At 48.1% G+C, this 10,370-nt stretch overlaps 1 protein-coding gene across 8 annotated transcripts in view; it reads left to right on the top strand.

The window, feature by feature from the left end:
• The first annotated feature begins 1,374 nt into the window (after positions 1–1,374).
• Positions 1,375–10,370, top strand: part of MECOM (MDS1 and EVI1 complex locus) — a 562,536-nt gene continuing 553,540 nt past the window's right edge. For 2 of the 8 annotated variants that reach the window (XM_047875120.1, XM_047875119.1), the window contains exon 1: positions 1,378–1,725. In XM_047875120.1, coding sequence (XP_047731076.1) covers positions 1,689–1,725 — 37 coding nt within the window. In that variant the 5' untranslated portion in view covers positions 1,378–1,688. Of the gene's footprint in view, positions 1,726–6,372; positions 6,397–10,370 lie in introns of those variants that run through there. The other 6 variants (XM_047875123.1, XM_047875122.1, XM_047875125.1 and 3 more) reach the window with 5 other exon arrangements.

Below are 10,370 nucleotides of genomic sequence, written 5' to 3'. Positions count from 1 at the left end.
TCTATCTTACCGCCACATGCTCCCAGAATTACACAACTCTGGAGAAAGAAATGGTGGGCATCCTTAGCCAGGGTGATCCTTTGAATTTTGATTTCCTCAAACAGAGATATTCTATGAACCATTGATGAACCCCTCTTAGGGTTGAAACTTGCTGTTTGCTCACACTCCCAGTCCCAGTTTTGACAATAAATGACAACTGGCACAACAGGGTATTCTCAATGATCTCTCTTCCCCTCCCCTGCCTTTCCTAAACTCATGCCCAGGACTTGCTTTTCTTTTCCTTCTCCTCTAACTGGATCATCAAGGATGTACTGTTGCAGCACAGAGACTGAAAAGACTGTAATTTTCTTTTACAGTGTCTGGCAGGATTTGCAACAGATATTAATGGGGACATAAATAGCTCATGGAAGGTATTGAACAAAACTGTTTAATGCAAGGCAGTTGTACCAAGAGAAAATCTATACGTAGTTGAGATTGATTCATACCTTGAACACAGCTGGCCCCTTTAGGATTTCCCCATTTCTATGTGCCCACTTCATTGGTAAATCCTGTAATTAAAGCAAATTCCAACAACTTATTTTTTTTTAAGGGTGGGAAAGGACCCCCTCCCCTCTTTCTTATGACCCTAAAGGTTGTGGGTTTAAGCAAGTGAGTGAAAATGGCAGGCAGGCAGAGCTGGGGCAACCGGAGATGGGGGCAGCGGTGGGGGAGGCCGGAAGGTGACGGCCGACCTCAGGGAAGCAGGAGGTCTTGGATGTTAAATGCCCGAACCTGCCCGGACCTGGGAATCAAAGGTGATCATTACTCCTTGATGGGAAGAGACCACTGAAATGTTCCAAGAATGGCAAGTATTGGTAGTACACTTAACATCGAGAAAGAAAACAGTTACTTGTTCTACTTTCAACTCCGAAAGCACAAGCCGAAATAGCTTCAGTAGCAGTAAGAGCGGCGGCAGCAGATTTCCTGAAGTTCAGGATGATTCTCACTTTTCTCCTGGATCATTTAAGAGTCCTGTCCTTCTAGTTCTTTAATATGGAAAAAGGTTTTAAAAGCCCCACTTCTTGTTTTCTCCGTGGATGTATAGAAAATTTCCTGCAATTTATGGTGGGTAAAACAATAATAGTAATGATACAGGCTTATAGGTGATTCCAACACGAAATCAGTCCTTTGCCCTAGTCTTTTTATTTCCCCCCCCTCCCCGCTTTTTTTGGGGGCGAGGTGTCTGCTCCCCTCTGGCTCCCTGTGCTCGCTCCCCGCCCCCCGCCGCCCTCCCCGTGGCTCCCTTTCTCCGCCTCCTCGGCGATTGCCATCTGACAAGATCTCCAAATCAAAGTGATAAATCGCTCCAAACTTTTTTTGGCGGCGCTGAGATGTTGGAGGGGCGTCTAGCGCGCATGTGCGAAGGTGTCCGAACTGACAATGCTGGAGAGATAGCGAGTGTGGATTGAGAGAAAGGGAGAGAGGGAGGGAGAGAGAGTGAAAGAGGGAAAGACAGAGAGTGAGTGTGTGTAAGTGTGTGTGTGTGTGTGTGTGTGTGTGTGTGTGTGTATGAGAGAGAGAGAGAGAGAGAGAGAGAGAGAGAGAGAGAGAGAAGCGAGGGAGGGAGCGAGAGGGAAAGCAAAAGAAGGAAAAGATCCAAGAAAAAAAAACCCCAACCACACACCAGCGGCTGCAGGACTGGGCACAGCATGAGATCCAAAGGCAGGGCAAGGAAACTGGCCACAAGTAGGTGCAATATCCCTTTTCTATTGGCTTTCCCCCTCCTCTGCCATCTTGCATATCTGTCTCCAGCGCTCCGGGAGGGAGCGCGCAGCTGCCTCTCGCGCCGGGGCCCGGGGCGGAGGGCAGGCGCAGCGCAGCCCCAGCAACCTGCCGGTCCCAGCCTTCGCGCCCGGCCGCCCGCGCTCTCGCTCTTGGTTTGGGCGCCAGAGGAGCCGGGGCAGCCCTTAGCCCCGTGCACCGACCAGCTGTGGCAACCCCGGGGTGGGGGTGGGGGTGGGGGCAGCCAAGACCGGGGTGGGAGGGAGAAGAGCGCGCGAGAGCAAGCGGGAAGGGGTGGGGTGGGGTGGGGGGGAGAGAAGACGAGAGAGTCTCCCCCTCCCCTCCCCTTCCCCCCAGGCGGAGGAGAGTTGCCTCTGGCCAACCAGCTAGTCCCGGGTATGGGAGGGGGAGCAGGGGATGGGGGGGCGGTCTGGGGATGGGAGCTTTTTCGAGCCTTGGTTTGTTTCTGGGGTTTGGGGTGGGTGGCAGGCTCGGAGGGAGCCACAGTGGCGGCGGCGGCGGGCAGCAGTGGTGGAGTTGGGAAAAGTTGCGAGGCGGCCGCTGGAAGTTGCGCGGGCTGGCGGGCTGCGCCGAGCTGCGCCGAGCGGCGGTTGCGGTAGTGGGCGCTGTGCGCTCGGCGGTGCTCTGCGGCGTGCGCCGCGCGGCGGGACGACTGGGGTGGGGAGTGGGGGAGACGAGAGTGGGGGTTGTAGTCGCAGTGTGTGTGGTGGTGGTGGTGGTGGTGGGGCACAGGCAGTGCGGAGCTACCGGCTCCGCGGAGCCAGGGGCAGGTGAGGAGAGGCCAGGCCCCGCGAGCGCGTGGAGAGTGAGGAGTGCAGGGAGCGCAGCCAGCGGCGACAGCCGCGGAGGAGAAGGGGGCCGAAAGGGCCTGCTCCCGCTAGCGAGCTCCAGGCTGGCCGGGCGCCGAGTGACCCCCAGGGGGCGGGCTGCCGGGACCTTAGGCCGCTGAGAGAGCGCGGCAGAGCCTCTTGCTCTATTTCTGGATGCAGCCGGGGTCTCGGGTCACTCACCCTCCCCGGCGCCCCCTGTCTGCCCGGCGTGGAGCGGCCTTGGTCACGCGGGACCAGGGAGATTGGGTTCAGTGCTGGGGCGGCAGGGCCCCCATCCCCCACTCTTCTCGCAGAAGTGTTAGGGGACTTCGCCTGGAGTTGTCCGCCGAGCCGACACTGTTTGGAAAGGCGGAAGCCTCGATCGGGACTCTAGGCGTTAGGAATGGGTTTGCCCAAAAGCTTCTACCACAAGCCTAAGGGGACTCTGAGGTGCTGAGACCCGGAGCAAACCCTAGCAGTCCAAAGCCCTCTCCTCGAGGTGTCAGCTCGCGAGGCTGGAGCAGCCTCGGGAGGGGACAGGCCGCCGTTCGCTCTCCCACTCGCCGAAAACAGCTAATTGTTTTGCTTGTGGACCAGAGAAAGGGGTGGTAGGGGTGGGTAGGATGCTTCTCCCCAGGAAAATCCCCAATCTCCCCGCCCTCTTCTCTCTTGCATATTAAAAGCAAGTACGTCCCCAAGCCTTCCAGCCTTCCAAGTCCCCTCAGCAGCCGCGCCTTAAGGCAGCGGCACCTCTGCGGGCTGGGTTTCTTTGGCAGTGGGAATCCAAGGTCTAGCCCAGCGAGATGGTGTCATCGTAGGCGTCTTTCCAGTGCTTCGTCCAGTCCTCACTCAAGCACTCCTCCACTTCCCAATACGTTTCCTTTCACCCTGGTCTCTGGGATCAACCTAAATATAGGGCTCTTGGGTCATCAGTACATCTGTTTCTTTTTTGGATGTTGTTCATTTCACTTAGCTGCGACACTGTCAAAGAGAGCCAGTAGAAGTCCTGTTTTTTTCTTTTCACTTTTAAATGAGGCCGATGTCTTTATTTTCATCTGAGGAGGAATTAAATGTACATATGCTTGGAGGCCTGGGGGCTTGAATTCCGGCTAAAGGTTTGGAGTGTGTGTGTGTGTGTGTGTGTGTGTGTGGGAGAGAGAGAGAGTGAGAGAGAGAGAGAGAGAGAGAGAGAGAGAGAGAGAGATTGGAGGCTGGGGGGGGGGGGAAGAGAACGGTTTTGGGGGGGGGGCGTGGAGAGCCTATTTCAACCATGCCTAAATTATGAAATGAAAGCCGAATGCTTTGCGCCTGATCGCCCGGTATCCGCCGAAGTGAAAGCAGAACACAAAACCCTTCGAATTTTCTTGAGCAACTTTTTTCAACTGTTTTAATTGCCAAGCTATACGCCGCCCTATTAAAACATTCCCGCACGCACAGCCCGCTCAACATCCAGAAACAGAACCTCGTTTTCCGATCTGATGAGACTTGTCATTCATCCAGTAGGAGACCTACTCATTTTGTCTCTAGTGTCTCTAAGGATGCCGCCGCCGCTGTCTGATAACTAGATAGGAACTCTTACAAACTTCCCTTGCTGACCCTCGGGTTCCCGCTCGCGCTGCTCCAGCTGTTGCCACCGCGCAGCCTGCCCCGGGCAGGCAGAAGCGCTGCTTTATGCAATTCTTCAGTTACAATCTGGGTAATAAAGGAAATCATATCAAACTAGGGATTTTTTTTTTTTTTTGTATTTTAAAGCGCTATTTCCTTCCCCCTCTGCAGTGCGTGAGTTTCCTTGCGCGTGGCGGAGATAGTCAGTGACCCCTTGCCGTGCTGTCCAACGAAAACTTTGCCGCTCTGTCTCACCCGTTTCTTTCTTTTTCTGGGTTAGGAAGAGGCAGTGTGACCAGCCTACTTTAAAAAGCACACCTTTATGCTTTTTTATGCAGAGTAAACACTGCAAATGGAAACAAATCAGATAGGAACAGTAGTTTTCTGGATTCTTGTTATTCTTTTTGTCTTTTGTAAATTTCTTTGGTGGCCAAGTCCTGTGCTGGTCTTGCCTACAGTACAGGATCCCATGGACCCTGACAGTACCCACTGAAGTTAAGCCCAGAATCAATGCACTGTCCATTTCCAACTTACAGTGCTTGATATATATATATATATATATATATATATATATATATATATATATTTTACACAATAGTTGAAAACGATAAATTCGTTGCAAATCATTTGGGAGGAATAAACCTTTTAATTAAAAAAACAAAGAAGGGAAAAACAAGAAGATTGACATTTGTACTGTCTAAAGCCCTTGGCTTTTATTCCCATCTTTAAGAAAAGAAAACTAAAAGCCAAGCAGACTCTGGCAAGCGCCGGGAGGCTTCCCAGCGGTTTTTTTGGGCAGCTAGGATAGCACCTGGGCGGTGCCAGAATTGCCAGTTGTAACTTTTTTTCTCCTGGCGATGGGGAAGAAGTCAGGTTGGGTCTGCCCAGCTTGTCTTGAGCCGAAACACTGAAGCAACCCCCCCACCCCACTTCCTTAGAGTGACACCCGGCAGGGTTTCAATCACAGCAACGAACGAGTTGCAACGTGTAACCCCCCTTAGCTACCGGCCCCCCAGAAGTCTCGTAAAGACCCAGAAGGCGATGCGCTTAGCAAGACCCCGGAGAGGGGGGCACTTGTTACTTGTACACTTGATCTCTGTTTAAAAAGAGGCTCTTAAATAGGTATGGTAGATGACGACCCTCCCTCACGTGCTTAAACTCCTCACCTTAGCAATACGTGAGATAACAAAGGAAATCTGCACCCAGGTTCCAGCCTGCACTCCCTTTAAACCCACCTATTTGTGTTTTTCTTCACTCTCAAAAAAAAAAAAAAATCGAAATACAGAGCTCTGTTTAAAAAACATATTTTACTTGTTTATTTCAGACTGCTTTTGAGGAGGAAAAACGCTCGCCCGACGGAGGCAGAGGCCCCTTCTAGGAAGGCGGTTTATTTGCCATTACTTGACCATTACCCTGGCTTAGGGCTTCTTTATTGCATTTGGCACTTGGAGCGCAGTCTTCCTGCAGCATTTCGATGTGTTTCGCCAAAAAAAAAAAAAAAAAAAAAAAATCTATGTTTAGGAGAAGGTTAATAACGCTTTTCATCCCCCCACCCCACCCCATCCTAAACACTGTGGAAGGGTATGGTTCATTAACTGCAGAGGCAGGAAGGCTGGAGAGAAGGGCTCCTTTTTCAGGCTTTTACTTGTGGGGGCTGAGAAGTCGCAGGTCTGGGCGACGCTGTGCACGTGAGTGTGTGTGGAAGTGTGCGTGAGCGCGTCTGTGCGGGGTAGCCCAGTTCTCCGGCTTTCTAAGCAGAGGCCTCTCCCTACTACCCGGGGCCGGGCCTCCTCTGCCGACAGACATTCAACACGTAGGACGCTTACTGAATAGAAATTAACGCGTCATTCTACGCAATTTTTGCTTTCTTCTTTTTTAATAAAGTTGAAGGCACTAACTCTGTAAGCAGTTTCCCTTTAAACATCTTGTCGTTTGGGAGTTTACTTTGTTTCATTTTTGCAAGTTGGGGCCAGGTTATCCCTGCAGACGTGGCCTGGGGCAGGAAGGACAAGGATGGAGACTCCGGGGGCAAGAAGGGCAAAAGAGGGCAAAGGAGAGCTGACTTGTTGCCCTCCGCACGTCTAGTTCGGTCCCCTCTCTCCCTGCACCTCCTCCCTTTTGCCTCTGCTGGAAGCGGCCCTGAAGCGGAGGAACTTGACTTGTCACCTTCTGGCCAGTGGCTCTCAGTCCTGTTCCCGAGGTACTCAGCCCCTGCCACCCCTCATCTCACAATTGTCTCAGACAGTGGGAGTGGGCTCCGTTGAGGAGTGGGGGGGGGGGTGTGGAGCTGGGGAGGAACCTAGGGGCGGCCGGCCGTGTTCACCCAGGGAGGACCCCCGCACCTCCTGCCTCCCGCTGCTCAGCTCCTGGCTCCCAAACTTAGGCCAGAACTCTGCCCTCTCCAGCCTCAGAAGTGCTGCTGCGTGCCTGGCCCACTGCTTCCCTCGAGCGCGGTTTGCACTGACGGTGCACACACACATGCACACGCGCGCACTTCTTCTCTCTCTCTCACACACACGTCCGGGGTTAAGGAACACTCAAGTGAGGAGGGGCAGGCACACCTTCATTCACTCTCCCTGGTAGGGGAGAGAGGGACTGGGGAGGGCTGACGTGGGGGGCGGAGAGACGGGCCGGAGGAGACAGTCACACTGTAATGATGCTAGGCACATTTTTCTGGAGTGGTGGTTAACCCTTCCTTGGCTGGAACCCGTGCTCTAGGCGTTTTCTAAAAAAAGGTCTGTGGGGTCTGCTTTTCTCTGTGGCTGGGCAGCCCAGTATGAATCATTAGTTCCCTCCCCACCCCATTTGCCACGGTCCTTTTTCTAAAATTAGATTTCCCCCTTCCCACTCTTCTGGCCTTCTGAGTTTACTAGAGAATATTCAAGGAAATTGGCTGTGTAGTGAGAACAAGTGTGAGGAAGAGGATAGAAAGGAGACAAACAAATGGAGTGGAAAATAAGAGAGGGAGAAAGGAAGACAGAAGCAGTGGGCTTCTACTTCCAGATTTCCCATTTGCACACAGGTTGATATGATATTTTCCTCCAGCAAATGAACAAAAGTATAATCCTTGTGAATTACCCTTGCTTACATGCCATACAAGAAACTTCAGAGGTGTTTCTACATAAGGAAGAAACTGTTTACAAAACTCTTTCAAAAGTGTCCTAGTTCAGCACTAAAAAGCTAAACACACTTACCCTCCTTTGAAGTGCCCTGGCGAGGGCAGCTTATTTGAGTGCGGTTCAGATATTGCTGTGGGTATAACTAATGGCCTCTACCTATTTAGCTCAAGTGGGAGGAGAGAAAGGCCTGAATTCCTTGTCCAATAGGTCCCTTTGGAGACTGGGTTCTGGCTCCTGGCCAGTTCTGTACAATGTCAACATTGAATATTTGAATTCCCAGACTCTATTTAACAAGTTTCTAAATAAATAAACTCATTGTGTGTCTGTGTTTAAAATTATTTCACCTCTTTCATAAAAGCTACAGCATCTTATTACATTGGGCTTGCACATTGATTTTTTTGAAAAATAAACAAACAAACAGAGCTTAAGGCATTTTAATAGGCAGAGCTTCACTGTACGTGTGTATGTTTTGTAAAGATGGTCTCTCACTTGTGGCTGGGTAGGCACTATTTAGACGGATCTTAGGTTGGTCTGCATGCTGTCATAGCGAATTATAATAAAAAATAAAGCTAAGTTCAGAAAGTCAGTGAGATATTAATCACATGGAAAGGGAAGCCTGAATGTGTAACTGTAGTGTCTTTAGATATTTGATGATTTTGTCTGCTGGGTCCTATAGGGGACAGGGAGGTTCACTGGTGTGTCCTAAATGGCTATCTGTAGACTCCCCCAGTCCGTAGGTTTTGGTAGATGTAGAACTCTGCCCAGATGGTGTTTTCCTTCTGGGCATTTTTTCTTTACGTGTGTCTGTCTTTATAAGTTTGAAAGGGTAGATACACAAATGCTAGCCTCATGTTTCAGTTTGATTTTGAAAAAGACTACTCGAATTCTATGTTTTTACTAATTCTTTAGCATTTGAACACCCACAGCATTTTAATGCAGATAGGAACACACTTGTTCTAAGAAGTACATGCTAAATTAAAAAAAAAAAAAAGCAAGCTCTAGTCCTCCTGAAAGTGTGGACCCCATCTGGAGTTGTTAGGAAAGAAAGTGGAATTCACTCTAATTTATGTGTATAAAGTAAAACATTATTAAAAAGAATGGGATTTGAAAGGACACATAGCAAAACCCATAAGGGTTCATTGGTAACATGGAGAGCTCAAAGCCAAGAAAAAAATGCCACCAACTCGTGCAAACCCTAAAATAGACTACAATGACCTCAGCCATTTTCATTTTCAAAAATAATAGCCATGATTAAAATGGGGGGAGTGTTTTACTTGGAACCCTACTCTTCTGCATTATTATAAAAGCTGTTTTGTGGTTAAGGAACTGTTTCATTATAGAAAAAAAGCAAGTGAATTTTTAATCAAATTCCTGACTCTTCAAAAGCTCTTATTCTTGAATTACTTTTTGTTTTAATTTTAGTTATTATTCTTATTCATTAGCAAACACGCTCTTGGCTTGTATATTCTTTTATAACAAATCTAAGAAGAAGTTTCATTTAGAAAAGAGATTTTGCTAGTTCCCTTAGTAAACACCTGCCTAGGGGTCACCGACTATAAGTAACAGGAAGAACCAAGACTTTCTTAACCTTGCTCAAGAACTTGCCTAAAGGAATTAATTTTGTGTGTCAGAGTTGTTCAAATTATGACATTTGCGAAAGTCCTTGTATAGAGCACTTGGTGGGCTTTGGCAATGGGCAGGCTTGGATACAAATATCAGTGAGAGCTCTCTGTGTGCATGGACAAGCCACCTTCCCTTCTTTCAGGAACACTATAAATGTGCTCATCAGAGTTTGAATCTGGGTGTGGTCCCTGATTGAATAGCCAGGGGTCATCTACCACTCACTGAATGCCTCTGAATGTACCTTTCCTTGTAAAGTGGGAGTAAGAATACCCACCCATCTTGGGCTGCTGTGAGGGTTAACTGGGGTGATGCATGCAAAGTACCTAAGTCAAAAGTGATCACTCAGCAAATTTATCATTTTCCTTCCAATGTATCCATGAAATTTTCTGAAGAGGAATTTTTTTTAAAGATTTTATTTTATTTTTTTTAATTTACATCCAAGTTAGTTAGCATATAGTGCAACAATGATTTCAGGGGTAGATTCTTTAATGCCCCTTACCCATTTAGCCCATCCCCCCTCCCACAACCCCTCCAGTAGCCCTCTGTTCTCCATATTTAAGAGTCTCTTCTGTTTTGTCCCCCTCCCTGTTTTTATATATTTTTTTGCTTCCCTTCCTTTGTGTTCATCTGTTCTGTGTCTTAAAGTCCTCATATGAGTGAAGTCATATGATATTTGTCTTTCTCTGAGTGACTAGTTCCACTTAGCATAATACCCTCCAGTTCCATCCACGTAGTGGCAAATGGCAAGATTTCATTCTTTTTGATTGATGAGTAATACTCCATTGTATGTATATACCACATCTTCTTTTTCCATTCATCCATCGATGGACATTTGGGCTCTTTCCATACTTTGGCTATTGTTGACAGTGCTGCTATAAACATGGGGTTGCATGTATCCCTGAAGAGGAATTTTTTAGACATATTTCCCTCTGCTCTATTTTTTAGTAAAGTCTAATTTTTAGAAGTATTTGCATATATATAGTGAGCATTTTGTATGTCTTCTCAATAAATCCTGCCCTGGGGATAAATTTGGGCACATTAAAACTGTAAACTAAGCCAAAACAGGCAGTACATTTATTCCAAAAACAGGAGAATCTTCCATTTGGGGAGGGGGCACTGTGTAAATAAAATGATTGGAATTTTAACCTTGCTCCACTGATTTTGGCATTGAATGCACACACACTAAATTTAGTTGTGCATACTCTCCAGTTGTCATTAGACCATAATCCCTGTGTACGAACATCTTTTTTTTTTAAATTTTAATTTGTTTTATTTTTTATTTTTTTAAATTTACATCCAAATTACTTAGCATATAGTGCAACAGTGATTTCAGGAGTAGATTCTTTAGTGCCCCTTGCCCATTTAGCCCATCCCCCCTCCCACAACCCCTCCAGTAACTCTCAGTTTGTTCTCCATATTTATGAGTCTCTTC

Source organism: Prionailurus viverrinus, chromosome C2 (genome assembly GCF_022837055.1).
Source record: "Prionailurus viverrinus isolate Anna chromosome C2, UM_Priviv_1.0, whole genome shotgun sequence".
In the NCBI taxonomy this organism is placed as follows: domain Eukaryota; kingdom Metazoa; phylum Chordata; class Mammalia; order Carnivora; family Felidae; genus Prionailurus; species Prionailurus viverrinus.
This window is presented reverse-complemented; position numbering and strand designations above follow the sequence as displayed.